Source organism: Geotrypetes seraphini, chromosome 19, assembly GCF_902459505.1.
Source record: "Geotrypetes seraphini chromosome 19, aGeoSer1.1, whole genome shotgun sequence".
Lineage (NCBI taxonomy): Eukaryota > Metazoa > Chordata > Amphibia > Gymnophiona > Dermophiidae > Geotrypetes > Geotrypetes seraphini.
In genome coordinates this window covers 4,262,042-4,279,604 of record NC_047102.1, presented here as the reverse complement: position 1 = coordinate 4,279,604, position 17,563 = coordinate 4,262,042, and the positions used below count along the sequence as shown (strand labels likewise).

The 17,563-nt window shown below is 43.1% G+C and overlaps 1 protein-coding gene across 2 annotated transcripts in view; it reads left to right on the top strand.

Moving 5' to 3' along the window:
* The window catches only part of PRMT3 (protein arginine methyltransferase 3), a 91,825-nt gene that overhangs the window by 3,151 nt on the left and 71,111 nt on the right, over positions 1 to 17,563 (top strand). The window contains exons 1-5 of one of the 2 annotated variants that reach the window (XM_033928474.1): positions 2,293 to 2,489; positions 7,264 to 7,346; positions 8,228 to 8,277; positions 11,365 to 11,467; positions 16,461 to 16,614. In XM_033928474.1, coding sequence (XP_033784365.1) covers positions 2,329 to 2,489; positions 7,264 to 7,346; positions 8,228 to 8,277; positions 11,365 to 11,467; positions 16,461 to 16,614 — 551 coding nt within the window. In that variant the 5' untranslated portion in view covers positions 2,293 to 2,328. Of the gene's footprint in view, positions 1 to 2,292; positions 2,490 to 7,263; positions 7,347 to 8,227; positions 8,278 to 11,364; positions 11,468 to 16,460; positions 16,615 to 17,563 lie in introns of those variants that run through there. The other variant, XM_033928475.1, reaches the window with a different exon arrangement.

Sequence of the window (17,563 nt, the reverse complement as noted above, 5' to 3'; positions counted from 1 at the left end):
ATATTTGTCAAACATTCTGTTGCATTATGGGACTCATAGCACTGATGAGTAGAAGCAGGGAGTACACCTTCCATACTGATTTAGGCTGTAAATTGAAAACCAGGACTGACCAAGTCTCTCATGGAACTGGGTGAGATGGTAGCACTGTGATAATGGTAAAAAGAGTCTCCAAGCAATGTGGTGGCCTTATTAATTTACTTGAATGTACTGAAATGGTAAAACAATAAGATACTGGACTACCTTAATGCTTAATATTACAGAGCTAGCACGTTAACCAGCTCCAGGCTGGAGATTTTCAGAAAAGGCATGGATTTCTGATCACCCTTATCCTAGGACCTTATACATTACTGATTTTAATATAGAGACTCGGGAACTAAAGGGTGTCCAATGAGAGGGGGTAACGATATGAGAAGCAAGTGTGCTAGCAGAGCTGGGGGGGGAACGACATTTGTCAGATAGTGTATTCCACACGTAACCATAATGTGCATATTTTAGGCTAAACTAAAAACATCAGCAGTTTTTGATTGAATTATGCCTTTTATTAAAAAATTAAATGTTGCACTTTTATTGGAACACCCTATACAAATCCAACACCACTTTGGGATACAAGTTGGAAAAAAAAAGCCTCCATCCTGGAACTGGGTAACTTGGCATTGCTGACATTAACCACTGCTTCTCTAGCCCTTCCTCTGGGCTGCACAGTTTCAGCGCCAGAAAACGTTATTTAATGAAATCACACCATCTTTATTCATCTAAGCCAGGGATCGCAAAGTCCCTCCTTGAGGGCTGCAATCCAGTCGGGTTTTCAGGATTTCCCCAATGAATATGCATTGCACATAGATCTCATGCATATTCATTGGGGAAAACCCGACTGCATTGCAGCCCTCAAGGAGGGACTTTGCGACCCCCTGATCTAATCCCAGGTGTCTGAGATGGCCATATTTCACCAGGAAGGGCTGCCTCAGGGCCACATGCACCTTCCACCAAAATTGCTGTAGAAATGGGCCTGGCCTGTTGCAAAGGAACAAACAAAACTGTGATTTTATTCTAACTCAGGGGTACGGAACTCCAGTCCTAGAGAGCTGTTTTCCAGTTGGGTTTTCAGGATTTCCCCAATGAATGTGCATTGAAATGGCAAATGCGCTTTAACGTTGAGAAATGCAAGGTCATGCATATAGGAAATAAGAACCCGTTATTCAACTACAAAATGGGGGGGGGGGGGGGCACTGCTGGGAGACAGCGGACTTGAGAGAGACTTGGGTGTGCTAGTGGATGCATCAATGAAGCCATCCGCACAGTGTGCAGCAGCGGCGAAAAAAGCCAACAGGATGCTGGGCATCATAAAGAAGGGTATCACAACCAGGACGCGGGAAGTCATCATGCCACTATATCGGGCGATGGTGCGCCCGCATCTGGAATACTGCGTTCAGTATTGGTCGCCGCACCTCAAGAAGGACATGGCGGTGCTTGAGAGAGTCCAAAGAAGAGCAACGAAGCTGGTAAGAGGGCTAGAAAACTGCCCATACGCTGAGAGGCTGGATAAGCTGGGTCTCTTCTCTCTGGAAAAGAGGAGGCTCAGGGGAGATATGATAGAGACCTTCAAAATCCTGAGAGGCATAGAGAGGGTGGATAGGGACAGGTTCTTCAGACTGAGAGGGACAACGGGTACGAGGGGGCACTCGGAGAAACTGAAGGGGGATAGGTTCAAGACAAATGCAAGGAAGTTTTTCTTCACCCAAAGGGTCGTGGACACATGGAATGCGCTCCCGGAGGAAGTGATCAGGCAGAATACAGTACAGGGATTCAAACAGGGATTGGACGGATTCCTGGGGGACAAAGGGATCGTAGGGTACTGAAAGGGGTGCGGGGACAAAGGGTCAAGAATTTGATGGGAAGATAGGACTTCGATGAGAAACCAAGGGGTGATTCAGACAGGGCATGACCTGTTGGGCCGCCGCGGGAGCGGACTGCTGGGCGTGATGGACCTGTGGTCTGACCCAGCAGAGGCACTACTTATGTTCTTATGAAAGCAGTGCATGCAACTAGATCTCATGCATATGCATTGCTGAAATCCTGAAAACCCGACTGGCATAGGCTCTCGAGGACCGGAGTTCCCTACCCCTGTTCTAACTGGTCTGCTTCCCATGCTAGCTCTAGTAGTTAGTAGACTGGTTTTCTTACCCTCGCCCAACTTTATTGACAAGCCTTGGTGACCCCGGAAGCGCAAGAGGCTCGCCAGGCGAAGCGTGGGCATGGTTGCCAGGGAGACGCCGCCACGCACGGCAGGGGACGCCGGAAGGGGGCGGGGCCTGGCGAAAAGTCTCAAAGATGGCGCACGTATGGGGTAGAGCTGGGGAGCCGGCGAGGGGCGACGGTCCTGCCGCAGGATCGGCGGAGGCCAGCGACGACGAAGAGCTGTCAGACTGCGGAGAGCTGGAGGACGACGAGCTCGAGGGGCCCGCGAGCACGCGCTGCTTGTTTTGCGACCGGTGCGTGGAAGCTCTCGCGCTCGCTAGGTTTGGCTTTCTGATGGGCTCGTGCAGTTGGGGGTCTGAAGTGCCGGGGGGGGGGGGGCAACGAGGGCCGCGATCCGGTCGGGTGATCAGGATTTCCGCCACGGCTATGCATGAGATTCATTTGCATGCCCTGCCTCCCATGGTATGCAAATAGATCTCATGCATATTCGTGGCGGAAATCCTGAAAACCAGACCGGATCGCGGCCCTCGTTGCCCACCCCTGGATGAACAAATCGCAGAACGTTTAATCCCGATGCATAGTTACGATATTGGCTTTAATTACTAAAGCAGGGGTGTCAAAGTCCCTCCTGGAGGGCTGCAATCCAGTCGGGCTTTCAGGATTTCTCCATTGAATATCCATGAGATCTATTAGCATACAATGAAATCAGTTCATGCAAATAGATCTCATGCATATTCGCGGCGGAAATCCTGAAAACCTGACCGGATCGCGGCCCTCGTTGCCCACCCCTGGATGAACAAATCGCAGAACGTTTAATCCCGATGCATAGTTACGATATTGGCTTTAATTACTAAAGCAGGGGTGTCAAAGTCCCTCCTGGAGGGCTGCAATCCAGTCGGGCTTTCAGGATTTCTCCATTGAATATCCATGAGATCTATTAGCATACAATGAAATCAGTTCATGCAAATAGATCTCATGCATATTCGCGGCGGAAATCCTGAAAACCTGACCGGATCGCGGCCCTCGTTGCCCACCCCTGGATGAACAAATCGCAGAACGTTTAATCCCGATGCATAGTTACGATATTGGCTTTAATTACTAAAGCAGGGGTGTCAAAGTCCCTCCTGGAGGGCTGCAATCCAGTCGGGCTTTCAGGATTTCTCCATTGAATATGCATGAGATCTATTAGCATACAATGAAATCAGTTCATGCAAATAGATCTCATGCATATTTGCGGCGGAAATCCTGAAAACCTGACCGGATCGCGGCCCTCGTTGCCCACCCCTGGATGAACAAATCGCAGAACGTTTAATCCCGATGCATAGTTACGATATTGGCTTTAATTACTAAAGCAGGGGTGTCAAAGTCCCTCCTGGAGGGCTTTCAGGATTTCTCCATTGAATATGCATGAGATCTATTAGCATACAAAGAAATCAGTTCATGCAAATAGATCCCATGCATATTCACGGCGGAAATCCTGAAAACCTGACCGGATCGCGGCCCTCATTGCCCACCCCTGGATGAACAAATCGCAGAACGTTTAATCCCGATGCATAGTTACGATATTGGCTTTAATTACTAAAGCAGGGGTGTCAAAGTCCCTCCTGGAGGGCTGCAATCCAGTCGGGCTTTCAGGATTTCTCCATTGAATATGCATGAGATCTATTAGCATACAATGAAATCAGTTCATGCAAATAGATCCCATGCATATTCGCGGCGGAAATCCTGAAAACCTGACCGGATCGCGGCCCTCGTTGCCCACCCTTGGATGAACAAATCGCAGAACGTTTAATCCCGATGCATAGTTACGATATTGGCTTTAATTACTAAAGCAGGGGTGTCAAAGTCCCTCCTGGAGGGCTTTCAGGATTTCTCCATTGAATATGCATGAGATCTATTAGCATACAAAGAAATCAGTTCATGCAAATAGATCCCATGCATATTCGCGGCGGAAATCCTGAAAACCTGACCGGATCGCGGCCCTCGTTGCCCACCCTTGGATGAACAAATCGCAGAACGTTTAATCCCGATGCATAGTTACGATATTGGCTTTAATTACTAAAGCAGGGGTGTCAAAGTCCCTCCTGGAGGGCTTTCAGGATTTCTCCATTGAATATGCATGAGATCTATTAGCATACAAAGAAATCAGTTCATGCAAATAGATCCCATGCATATTCGCGGCGGAAATCCTGAAAACCTGACTGGATCGCGGCCCTCGTTGCCCACCCCTGGATGAACAAATCGCAGAACGTTTAATCCCGATGCATAGTTACGATATTGGCTTTAATTACTAAAGCAGGGGTGTCAAAGTCCCTCCTGGAGGGCTTTCAGGATTTCTCCATTGAATATGCATGAGATCTATTAGCATACAATGAAATCAGTTCATGCAAATAGATCTCATGCATATTTGTGACAGAAATCCTGAAAACCTGACCGGATCGTGGCCCTCGTTGCCCACCCCTGGATGAATACATCGCAGAATGTTTAATCATGATGCATAGTTACGATATTGGATTTAATTACTAAAGTGGGGGTGTCAAAGTCCCTCCTTGAGGGCTGCAAGCCAGTCAGGCTTTCAGGATTTCCCCATTGAATATGCATGAGATCTATAAGCATAGAATAAAAGCAGTGCATGCAAATAGATCTCATGCATATTCATTGGGGAAAACCCGACTGGATTGTGGATTGCGGCCCTCGAAGAGGAACTTTGACACCCCTGTACTAAAGGGAACTATTTTTTTTTTGTAAAACTTTATTAATTTTTCAATTGAAAACAATGCATTAAAATGTACATGTACATATACATATTATGAACTTCAAAATTGCATTTTCATCGATCATAGAATTACTTCAAAAACATTTCTCCCCCTCCCTCCCCAATACAAGATCGAAAACAAAATTCAGTCATGTACTGAAAATCATATTGAACTTTTTGATCAATGATGACATCAAAATATAATACCCCTCCACTCACCCACCCACCCTCCCTGAATGTGCAACTGAACTAGGAAATAAGGGATAATCCAGCTAAACAACCTTAACAAAATTTGTCAGTGGACTCCAAGTTAATTTTTAAATAACTTATTTCCCCAAATTTCTGAATTCATTTTCTCATATTTGTAGCATAAACATAAAGAATCTCACCAGAAGGAGAAATTAAGCCGATCCCAATTTTTTGGTAACTATTTGCATGGCTATCCCAGTCATGATAGCAAATTATCTGCTTTTATATTTGTCCAAAGGAGGTTTAGGGGATAACAGTGTACCACAAATAATCATCTCATAAGACAACAGAATTGAAGATTCCAAAATTGAGTTGATTTGCCCCCATATTAATTTCCAAAAGTTGAGTATCAAAGGACAATAGAACAACAAATGATCCAGTGTCCCTATTTCAAGATAACAGTGCCAGCATCTATTAGATTTTGAACTTTCTAACTTCTGCAAATGAACTGGGGGTCCAAAAAACTATGTAACAGAAAAAAACAAGTTTATCTCATAGATGCTGACGCTATACATCTCATCCTCCAAGTCCAAATCCGTGGCCATCGAGTAGCAGAAATTTGCTGCTTTATCTCAATGCTCCAAATGTAAAACAATTCAAAATACTTGTGCTCTTAAAAGTAATCACAACGAGATAACTTAGCAACACACTCATTAAAACGTAACTTGAAGTGCTCAGACCCACAACCAAAGTGCATAATGACAGGTTGCCATTGAGAGAGGGGGACCATCCCAGCCTTCACTGTCTCAACTGCCAAGCAAGCAAATGGAATAAATGTTTAACCAAATTTATTCCAAATGCGTTTTCTTATCAAACTTTCAGAAAGTCAATTAAAACTTATCTTTTTAATAAATTTCTCTGACTCCATATCTATTTTGATGCATCTTCCTTCTAGATAAATTTGATTAATTTCAATATGTTGATGTAATTTTGGAAGCTTTGGTCTGTATACAGCAGGGGTGTCCAACCTGCAGCCCGAGGGCCGCATGCGGCCCAGTGAAATATTTTGTGCGGCCCTGGTCGAGGGCGATGCAGTGTTTTCCTCTGCTGCCCCCTGGTGTTTACTGTCTTGCCGGCTCCCTTCTCTGTCTTGCTGCAGCATTTGTGCAGCCCCAGAAACATTTTTTTCGGCCAATGTGGCCCTGGAAAGCCAAAAGGTTGGGCACCCCTGGTATACAGCCTCTTCCTCTGTATACCAATTTGAACTGTTTGTGGTATTGCAGTATATAAAAATAAACTTATTATTATTATCTGTAAATCCTCGGCGGGTGCTACTACTGCTTTGGCAACATTGTGAGTATCAAACAGCATTTGTGATTTCTATTAGCTGTCCCTGTACATAATATTGTTTTGTTCATAAGATGTAACACGTAGAGGCAACTACACAGGTGTTATTGCAGATAATTTAAGTGGATTCACCTAGCAGTGCATTACTTCATTAGTGGGCAAAGAACAGCCAATAAACGTGACCTCAGGTCTAGCCTTTAGTCTTGCAGAACCTGCCTACCAGGTGTGTTTGTGTGATGAGATCTGTGGACTTTTCTGTGTTACATGAATGTGGTTCAATACTAGTCAAGTGCCTGATTGTATCATCACATTTATTAATAATAATAATAATAACAACAGTTTATATACCGCAATACCGTTAAGTTCTATGGGTTTACAAAAGATTAGTGGCGTACAAGTTGAGTTGACGTACAAGTTGAATTAACTTAAGGGATGTGGGAACAATGGGGAGAAAGGGCAAGAGAGGGGAAAGAGGGAAGTGGGTCAGCTGTCTAGGTATTTCAGGAATAGGTGGGTTTTGAGGCGTTTCCTGAATACGTCATAAGTGGTGGGCAATAGGAGTTGTTCTAGGTCTTTACCCCATAGAGCAGCCTGATTTAACAGAAACAATCTGCTGGTATGCAGCATAGAAATATAATAATAATAAGATCATTGACATAGTGACAGCATTACATTTCAGATATGGAATGGGAAGGTGTGAATGGGAGAGAGGTATCAAAGCTAGATTACTACCTTTGTTTAGACTGGAAGGTAATTTGTTTTCTTTCTTTGTTTAGGTTATTCAATTCTGCTGAAAATATATTTGCCCACTGTAAAGCCGAACATGATTTTAATATCAGTAGCATTGTCCATAAACATGGTGAGTTCTGTTAGATGAAACCTGCTTTAATGATGCTGTTTAGAGAGATTTTTCTATGAAAACTGACTTTTCTGGATAAATGTGTTTTTTTGACAATGGAGGGATGTTATTTAGGGAAGTGGGATTCACAGCCCTGTCTACCTTTTAGAGAGCTAAGAGAAGCTAAGTGATTTTGACTACCTGATAATATTTCAGCATGCAATACACTTTCTTTGTGACTATCAAGTTTAAAAAGTGAAATACTGTAATTTAAAAGATGTTGTGTTTTAATTGCTCTCTGACCCTATGTCTTAACCGGTATGAACACCCTAACTTTTTTTTGTAATTATTTTTTATTCAAAATATTTTATATTGGATCTTTGTTGAGAATTGTCTGAGTCTCTGGGAAAACAAAGTGACATGGTGAGGGAGGGGGTACCGAGAGAGAGGATGCTGGAGACAGAGGGAATTGGGAGACCACCAGCCTGTAAGAGGTGGGAGAAGGAAGGAAGACTTTGATAACAAGGTTGGAGGTACTAATGAGGGGTGTGGGACGGGTGGGATCTTTGAACCCAGGTGATATATGAAACATTGAAGCAGTCAGTTTAGGTGTAGCTCTGAGGGGTGCCACCATGTGAGGGAAGGAGAATAAGAGTTGATTTACTAAGCTGTTCCCCCTACCACTCCTATCCTGGAGACAATTGGGAAAACTGCATGACTAAATTGGGGTCTAAAGGTTTTATGGCAGACCTCAGCGGCTGAATTCTGTAGTGGTGTCCCTTCAGCTCCCTAGTCTTCAGCTTTGGCTTGGGGAGGCTACAAAGAGTTCAGCTGTAGGCTCCTAAGCCTTTAGATTGGCTTCTACCTTCAGAGATTCTCATAAATTATTCTTTTTCTTCTAGCTCTTGACTTTTATGGATACATTAAGCTAATAAACTTCACTAGAACTTTGGTAAGTATACAGACTGTGTTTTTGTTGTATGTTTCATATATGGCAGTGGTCTCAAACCCACGGTCCGCCAGGTACTATTTTGAGGCCCTGGGTATGTTTATCATAATCACAAAAATAAAATAAAACAGTTTCTTGATCATCTGTCTCTTTAGCTATAAATGACAATATTATTATTAAGACTTAGCCAAAAGGAAAGATTTATAAGCTATAGAGTTTTACCTCATGCAAAATTGAAATTTCTTTAATAAGGCATTAACTATTTTTTCTGAGGCCCTCCGAGTATCTGCAAATCCAAAATGTGGTCCCGCAAAGGGTTTGAGTTTGAGACCACTCATATATGGCATTTAAGAAGATACATTTTCTTCATGAGTCAAATTACGTGTTTTTTAAAAATACATTGCTATCAGATTGTTCTATTTGTAAAAATGTGTTTTTCAATGTTGATTTCTTGCATGGAAAGTTGGCTTATAGAAGACTATCCAAAAAACAAAAGAAATACTGCAGACTAACATTAGTCTGCAGTATTTCTTTTGATTTTGCTTGCTCTCACTGGACTGTTGGATTGTTTTGTTGTTTGCTTATAGAAGACTATTTACATTGTGCTGTAATGCATTTTTGGCTGAGGAACAGAAATAAAGTCAGGCTCCTCTGTGGTACTTACTAAGGCTGAATTCTAGCCAAAAGTGAATATCTGACTCCTTTTACCTTATGCTGGAAACGCAGTATTTAGCAACTCTAGAAACTGATGCCTCAGTCTAGGAATGCCATATGCCTAGCACCAATTCTTTGACGGCATCTTGGTTCCAAGATTCCATTATACCAGTGTATGGCAAACTATGTGCCTCCTGAGATTGGGGGTGTGCCGTGGGATGCTGGTTAGGAGGAGGGATGGCGTGCCAGCTGACTGCCTACAGGAAGTGCCTATTGCAGCGAGAGGTATGTCCTGTAGGTCTTCTCTCCGCGCGTCTTCCCTACCGGCATCCCCCCAACCTGGCAGTTCAGGGCCATCTGGAGGGCCTTCACGCATGCGTCGATGTGATGATGTCACACATGCTTGTGACATTGTCACATCAACGTCAGCGTACTACCGGATGCCTCAAGCTGCGGCTACTCTGTTTACTGTGCTGTGGCTCAACAAAGCTTGCGGGACATTGTATTATACAATACAGCATATATTGGCATTGGTGCAACCATGTTTAGGTGTGCCCTCCTTCACTGTCAATGGCAGGTTAAGCTGGCACGTCTAAGTGTGCCAACTGATGTGCAAAATTTATAGTTTTCTGTAAACTATGCATGTAAGTAGGAGACATGCCCATGTGTTACACCCCTCCCTCTTTGCACATAGGTTTCCTGTCAATCAGTGGTAAATGCGCATGAGTCGAATCTTTCATTTGAAAGGAAGCTCTGTAATGAGAGGCCATAGGATGAAGTTAAGTGGTGATAAGCTCAGGAGTCATCTAAGGAAATACTTTTTTACAGAAAGGGTGGTAGATGCGTGAAACGGTCTCCCACACGAAGAAGTGGAAACAGAGACTTTGTTTGAATTCAAGAAAGCCATGCTGCCGTGTTTTTCAGGCAGATTGGTGTTCTTTCTGCATCTCCCTTTTCCTGAACTTCAATACTTCAATACAGTGGTGTACAAAGAGATTCAGGGAGGCAAAATATCACACCATTAAGCCTATTTAGGGTTACCAGACATCCAGGAAAACCTGGACATGTGTCTTTTTTTCAAGGACTGTCTGGGAAGTCTGTCCGGGTTTAGCCAGCTCTCCCAACTCTCCCACCTACTTCCAACCCAGTTCCGGCCACTAATTAATCTTTGGACAGCCAGCAGCAGTAGCATTAAGGTAAGACTGCTGCCGCTGGCTTGCCCCAAAAGCTGCCTCTTTGTAGGGACTTCCTTTTCTTGCATAGGTGGGACTTGCAGAGAGACGGCTTGCTGGGCAGGCTAGTAGCAGCAGACTTACCTTGTTGCTACTGCTGCTGGCTGTCCGAAGATTAATTACAGCAGCCGGTCTTGGGGAGGAGGTAGGTATGTGTGTGTGTGTGTGTGTGTGGGGAGGGGGTGTCGAGAGCTGGAGAACAGCGTTGGAAGAGGGAGGGGAGGGGGATGAAGAAACAGCATGAAGGGAGGGAGGAGGGCTGGAGAAACAGCATGAAAGGAAGGAGGAGGGCTGGAGAAACAGCATGAAGGGAGAAAGGAGGGCTGGAGAAATGGCATGAAGGGAGGGGAGGAAGGAGGTGGAGAGGTCAGGAGATAGAGAACAGCGTTGGAAGAGGGAGGGGAGGGGGATGAAGAAACAGCAGAGAGGGAGGGAAGAGGGCTGGAGAAACAGCATGAAGGGAGAGAGGGAAGGAGAAACAGCATGTAGGGAAGGGAGGGCTGGAGAAGAATTATGGAAAATAGAGAGCGTTGGAGAAAAGAACATGGAATAGAGTAGTGCTAGACAGGAGGGGAGACACAGAAAAGCAGGAGAGGAGATTGGAAGGAAAGAGAGGGGCACCTGCGGGAGGGTTGGGTGTTGAAAGGAGAAGGAAAGAAAGAAAGAAGCACCCACAGGAGAGGGGGATTGGAGGAAAGGAGAGAGAGAAGCATTAAAAGGGTATAGAGCAGTGTCCCGCAAACATTTCGGCCGGCGGCACGCTAAACCCAGTGCCACGGCTGGAAGGCACCTGGAAGTGTGCGGACGTCAACGCGATGGTCATCATGTCAACGTCTGCACATGTGCGGAGGCCCTTCATCCGTGACCCTGAAGCTGTCTCTTCGGTGGGGGATCCTGGAGGAGGAGGAGAGATGCCAGTGAGGAGGATCATTGGTGCCAGCTGACTGCCTACAGAACATGACTCTCACTGCAAGAGGCACGTCCTAGAAGCAGTCAGCCAGTGCTGATGCCTCTCTTTACTGGCGTCTCGTCAGGACACACCTGGAATTTGCTGTGGCACACTAGTCTGCGATACATTGGTATAGAGGATGGAACGGGGGGACCAAGGAAATGAGTGGAGGGGGGCATGTCCTGTTTTTAATTTTTTTAATCTTATGGTAACCCTAAGCCTAATGCAAATTTTCTTTGTGCTTGTTTTGTGTAGAAATGTACCGCTGAGTATTTGAATTCTCTCACTATCCCAGTTCCATGGGAGAAGGAAGAATACTTGAAGCCAGTCTGGGGTGATGATATTTTACTTCAGTTTGGTAAGATTTTACAGGAATAGTCAAATTATATCTCAGGATAATGTTCCATTAAGGAAATATTAATTTGAATAGTTTAAATACTTTATATAGCACCCTTAGAAAAATTGTCAGAGGTGGTGTACATATGCTAAAATACACAAACATAAGCATAGGCCCCAGCTCTGTGGGTGCTGTAGTTGTTAAAGCATTATTCCATGCTTTTAAAGTGAGCAGCCTGTTTTGAGGCTGCCTACTGACCACTACATTTCAGGTAAGGAAGAGAGAGAGAAAAGGGAGCGAGGGAGTTTGTGGTTCCGGACTGCCACTTGCTTCTGCACTTCGGTACTTGAGGGACTCAGTATCCACCAATCCCCATCGGTGCCAGATAACTGAGATTCTGCTGTATACCACTTCCAAAGAACATAAATATATCAACACTATACATTTACAGTAAAGTCTCCTTAAAATAATCTGTGAAAAGTAATCAACTGAACTAGCTAAACCGATTCTCCAATCACGAATCCAAAAAGTAGTTTTTACTAAGGGCCTCTTCTATCAAACCGCTCTAGCAGTTTTTAGCGCAGAGAGCCGCGCTGAATGGCCTGCGCTGCTCCTGACGCTCATAGCGCAGTTTGATAGAAGAGGCCCTAAATGAACTGGACAACATAAGATATATGTAAAATGGTTTACAAATAAAACAGTATGTATAAAAACTATACATAAAATAATTATACATATATCAGATAGCATAATTGAAGATCATAAAATTAAATAAACAAATTATCACAAATAACAGTCATTTATTTTCCATATATTTTCTCCGCATTTATGCTTCATGAACATAAGAATTGCTGCTGCTGGGTCAGACCAGTGGTCCATCGTGCCCAGCAGTCCACTCACGTGGCGGCCCTTAGGTCAAAGACCAGTGCCCTGAGTCTAGCCTTACCTGCGTACGTTCTGGTTTAGCAGGAACTTGTCTAACTTTGTCTTGAATCTCTGGACGGTGCTTTCCCCTATAACAGCCTCCGGAAGAGCGTTCCAGTTTTCTATCACTCTCTGGGTGAAGAAGAACTTCCTTATGTTTGTACGGAATCTTTTCCCTTCTAACTTTAGTGAGTGCCCTCTCATTCTCTTCACCTTGGAGTGGGTGAACAATCTCTCTGACTCTACTAAGTCAATTCCCTTTAATATCTTGAATGTTTTGATCATGTCCCCTCTCAGTCTCCTCTTTTCAAGGGAGAAGAGGCCCAGTTTCTCTCCTCTCATTGTACGGCAACTTCCCCCAGTCCCTTAACCATTTTTGTCACTCTTCTCTGGACCCTTTTTCATGTACGGCAACCAGTATTGGACGCAATATTCCAGGTGGGGGGCGTACCATGGCCCAGTACAGTGGCATGATAACTTTCTCCGATCTGTTTGTGATCCCCTTCTTAATCATTTCTAGCATTCTGTTCGTCTTTTTGATTTGATTTTTTGTTCTGGCATCTTATAGGTTTGTGAAACCAGCATAGCATTTGGGTACACTGCTTCTCTTTTCTTATTTGTTTAGGCTCTAAATTCACTTTAAGTGATAATTTGTTTGATTTTATGATCTTCAGTTATGCTATTTGATTTATGTATAATTATTTTTCTGTATAGTTTTTATACATATTGTTTTATTTGTAGCCTTTGTTGTCCAGTTCTTCATTTACTTTGGTTTTTACATTTGTATAGACTCCTGATGCAGGCCTTAGGGGCCGAAATACGATTTGTGTCTAGTCTTTTTTTTAATGTCATCCACTGGTTACTGAAATAAATACATTTGAAAGTGACTCTTGCCATCACTGTTGTCTTGTATTGGACTTGTTTTGCGGTGGATCTTGTTCTGTTTTTGCATCTGCAGCATACTCGTCACAGGGCATTTGCTTATGTGGCCTCAAGCTTATGCAATTCCATTCCCCTTGGCCTTAGGTGGGAACAGAATGACTCTCCTATCAGAAGAGATTGATGCAGGCATTTAGGACGATATCCCAAGCCTTCTGTCTGTACGGGGGAGGGTATTGTGGAGACTGAGTGAAAGGGTGGGTTGCATGTTTGGGGGTTAGGGCTTTTTTTGGGGGGGCTCTTAATATATCAGGACGCTCTGAGCGTAAAAATGTTTTTGTATCGTTCCATACTCTCAACTTGAACTGATGTGGCTGTAAATATATAAATACATTGGAAAATGTCCTTTTAAAGTAAGACAAGTGGCATCCTGCTTCTTATACAAGACTTATATTTGTCAGTATTTCATTGCCACTTGAATGCTGTTTCTATTGATTTTGTTCTTAAATTATGGGATAATTCCTTTTTTCTGGGCTGGAGAAGAGTGAGTTCTGCCTTTTACTATAAGTCAACAAACTCTGTTCCTTTTTCTTGCTTCTCTTTCATGTTTTGCTAGAAAGCAGTAGATTTTTAATTGTGGCATTCTACTGGATAGCTCAGTGCTGCTCAACAAATCTCTTGATCATTGAGGAAGCAGTCTGATTTATCCCCCCCCCCTCAATTCATCTGAGAACAACTTTGGATCTTCTTGGTAATTTATAAAAGGAAACTCCCTGCAAAGTTTCCCTCTGAAAATACCACAGTGGACAGTGCCAGGGGAGTCAAAATCAAATCCCTGTGCGTACTTTGGCCATTCCACCCTATTTTCAGCACTGGCTCATTTCTCTGGATAAAGAGGTGGAGGCAGTTTTTCAAACATTTTTCCTCTATTATGGATAATAGAAGTGCTTTTGAAAATTGCCCTCATAATTTAAAAACTCATTGTAACAGAGAAACATTTTGGTTCCTAAGCCCCAGTTTTAAAAATACTGAGGTATGGTACATGTGCTTGCTTTGGTTTCACATATGAATATAAGTTCATATTACCGGAGGATTCTCCTTTCTCTGGGAACACTGGAACCTTTCCGTAGTGAACACAGGGCTTTATGAACCAGGACAAGAAATCCTATTTAAAATAATTAACTAGAAGTGGGAAATAATTAAAAAGCTTAGCTTCCATTAAATAGATTCAGAGATTTCCATTAAATATTTCATGCATTCTAGTATAGGGCATCTCAGTCCAATTAAGTAATTCTATTGATATGCAAATTGTAATTAATATAGTTGCTAATGAATGTTACAACAGCAGCTTCAGGGGCTATTAGGCTATTAACCATCATTCTGAGTAGAAGAGGAACAAACAGATTTCATGTTGCCACATCCTTGCGTGGGATCGATAAAGCCCCAGGAAGGGTTTTGTTTGGAGGAGGGAGGTTACTTGCTGGCTCCATTCCTGCTCTGTTAGGTGAATGGACTTTTGGTTCTGGTTTCATAATATAACATAAACATAAAATCCATTTCTAGACCGCATCACCTTTAAGTTCTATGTGGTTTACAAAAGATTAGCTAGGAGGGGACAGAGTGTGGCACTGCTGCCTCTCCCCTCTGCAATCTGTGCAAAACTCTGCTGCCAACCTCGCTACACTCATGTCACCCCTCTCCTTAAATCACTTCACTGGCTCCCTATCCGCCTTTGCATACATTCAAGCTCCTACAAGTGTGTTCATTCTTCTGCCCCTCAATCTCTCTCCTCTCTTCTCTCTCCTTATACACTTCCCAGAGAACTCTGTTCCTCAGATCAGCTGCTCTTAGCTGTACCCTTCTCCTCCACTGCCCACCAACCCAGCCAATAGATTAACTGTTCCCCTTAACTGTTTCCACGTCATCCTGTTTGTCTTGGCTGTTTAGATTGTAAGCTCTTTCCAGCAGAGACCGTCTTCTTTGTGACTCTGTACAGCGCTGCGTACGTCTGGCTGTTCTCTAGAAATAATTCATAGTAGTAGTGTGAAGAGTTTCAGTCTTTGGGAAGCAGAGCTGAGATTGTGATGTCATAATGCCTCATTCCACCAATAAGAGCCAACCTCATCAGTGATGTCACAATGGCTTGATTGTCCTGTACTCCTCTCTGCATCTCCAACCCAGCCAGCAGATTAACCCAGCCAGGGAGTTTCCTTAACTGTATCCACGTCATCCTGTTTGTCTGTTTAGATTGTAAGCTCTTTGGAGCAGGGACTTTCTTCTTTGTGACTGTACAGCACTGTGTACGTCTGGTAGCGCTAGAGAAGTAATTAGTAACAGTAGTAATGTATTGCCAGGTCAATTACACTTATGTAAAATGTTAGCAATTTAGACGGCTACTCAAAGCTCGTTTGTGAAGGAATTTTGCTGCTGAACTCAATGTGCTAATGTGTGTTGATTGTCTTCTCTGTAAATGAATTGTGTTAAGCGGGAAAGAAAATTTTAAAATAATTAAATACATAAAAGAGATCTGAACCCTGGCTTCTGATTCTCAACCGGATCCTTTTACTTTTTCACTTCAGTGGGTCTAGTACTTAGAAACTTAAATAAGTTTCTAATGTTTTCAGTATATTTTGAAAATAGATGATTTTTGTACTGCCTTTGGAGATTGCTATTCTGCTTCCTTTCAGAAGGCAACATGGACACCATAGCAGAAACATGAACTGCAGATATGCAGAAAACAGCGGAGGCAGGGCCACAGATCCCCTTCTGGCTGACTCACACCGCAGAAAGCAAAGGGAGAAAAGGAGACCTGAGCTGAGATGAACAGCTTTACAACTTCTGAAACATTGATATTCATTTTTTAAATGAATTCTGCAGTTTATATATGGAATATCTGATCCAGTTGCAAAACTGTAATGCTCTTTCTATAAAAAGTGAATTGAAAGAGCTGTACAATGTGAACTGTGGAAATAAGGTTTCAGCTCAACTTACCTGAATAGATTTAGATCACGTAGTGTTTAATTTGTTGTAAAGTTTCAAAGCTTTTGGGCACTTATGCTTTAGACCTGTTTTTGCCCTACTGCACTCACAAAAATAATCATGGCTTAGAAGTTTGACTTAATAAATTCATCAGTATACATCTTTTCTTGCTGGACCAGCAGTACGCTCGGTACTGCAATGGTGTTAATCTTTGAATTCCTTGTGTCCTCAGATGTGGATGAACTCAATGACTCCCTGGAAGTCTCCCTTCCCACGTGGTCTTGTGGCGACACATCGATCCTTGAACGACTGAGGAGTGCGGAAAACCGAGCTCAAGCTGCAGAAGCTAACCTGGCTATGGCCCTGGAAGATCTTCACAAGATGAGGTAATTTAAGAAATCTTTGCATGGATATTGGTTGACAGTTTTTTGAAACAGCCCTGATTACAGAGTCTTGAGTAGCTTTGGGTTGCTAACTTTTCCCATTTATTGTTGTAAAAAAAAAAAAAAAATTACAGTATAATCTCGTTATAATGGTCTTCAAGGGACCTGGAGAAACAGTCCGTTATATCCAGAATTGCATTTTTTAAAAAACTTTATTTAGGCCAACTTGAAACAACGTACAATCAATGAACAACGGTCACTGCACAACCATATCAGCAACATCAAGAATAAAACATTGGTATGGCACGAAATGATTGCAAAACCAGAACACTAAAACATGTTCTAAAGCATTATGTCGCACTGTACTGGAAAGAAATATAATCTGTCATTTTCTTCTGGGCTGCATTTTGATACTGTATCATCGGCACGCCGCACGCCTTGTAGGCGGAGCCTGCATGTCCGTTATAGCCGAAGAAAACTACAGCTAAAAGCGGCTCTGGGGACAAAATTGATTGTCCGTTATATGCGAGTCCGCTATATGCAATGATTTTCTGCATGTTCATAAAGGCGCATGGCCGGGACCAGCAGACCTCATCCGCTATAAACGATATTCCGTTATAAGCAAGTGCGTTATAACGAGATTATACTGTATGGTTGGGGATATATGAGGGCTTAATAATTCTTGTTTTAAGGGGAGATGGCATTCTGAATTTGCATTGCTCATGCAGTTATCTGAAGCTCTCTTAAATGAGGTTTATTACACGACATCATTACACGAATAACAAAACAAATACATTTCTAAACTCTTCAAGGTGGGAAGTCCTGACTTCTAACATTTGACATTTCGTGACTCCAGCTTCAGGAAGGCAGCATTGAGGGGAAAAACGTCAAGAGGGGCTTCCATTAATATGTCTTATTTTATTGCTAATTCCTACAATTTTATCACAGGTCC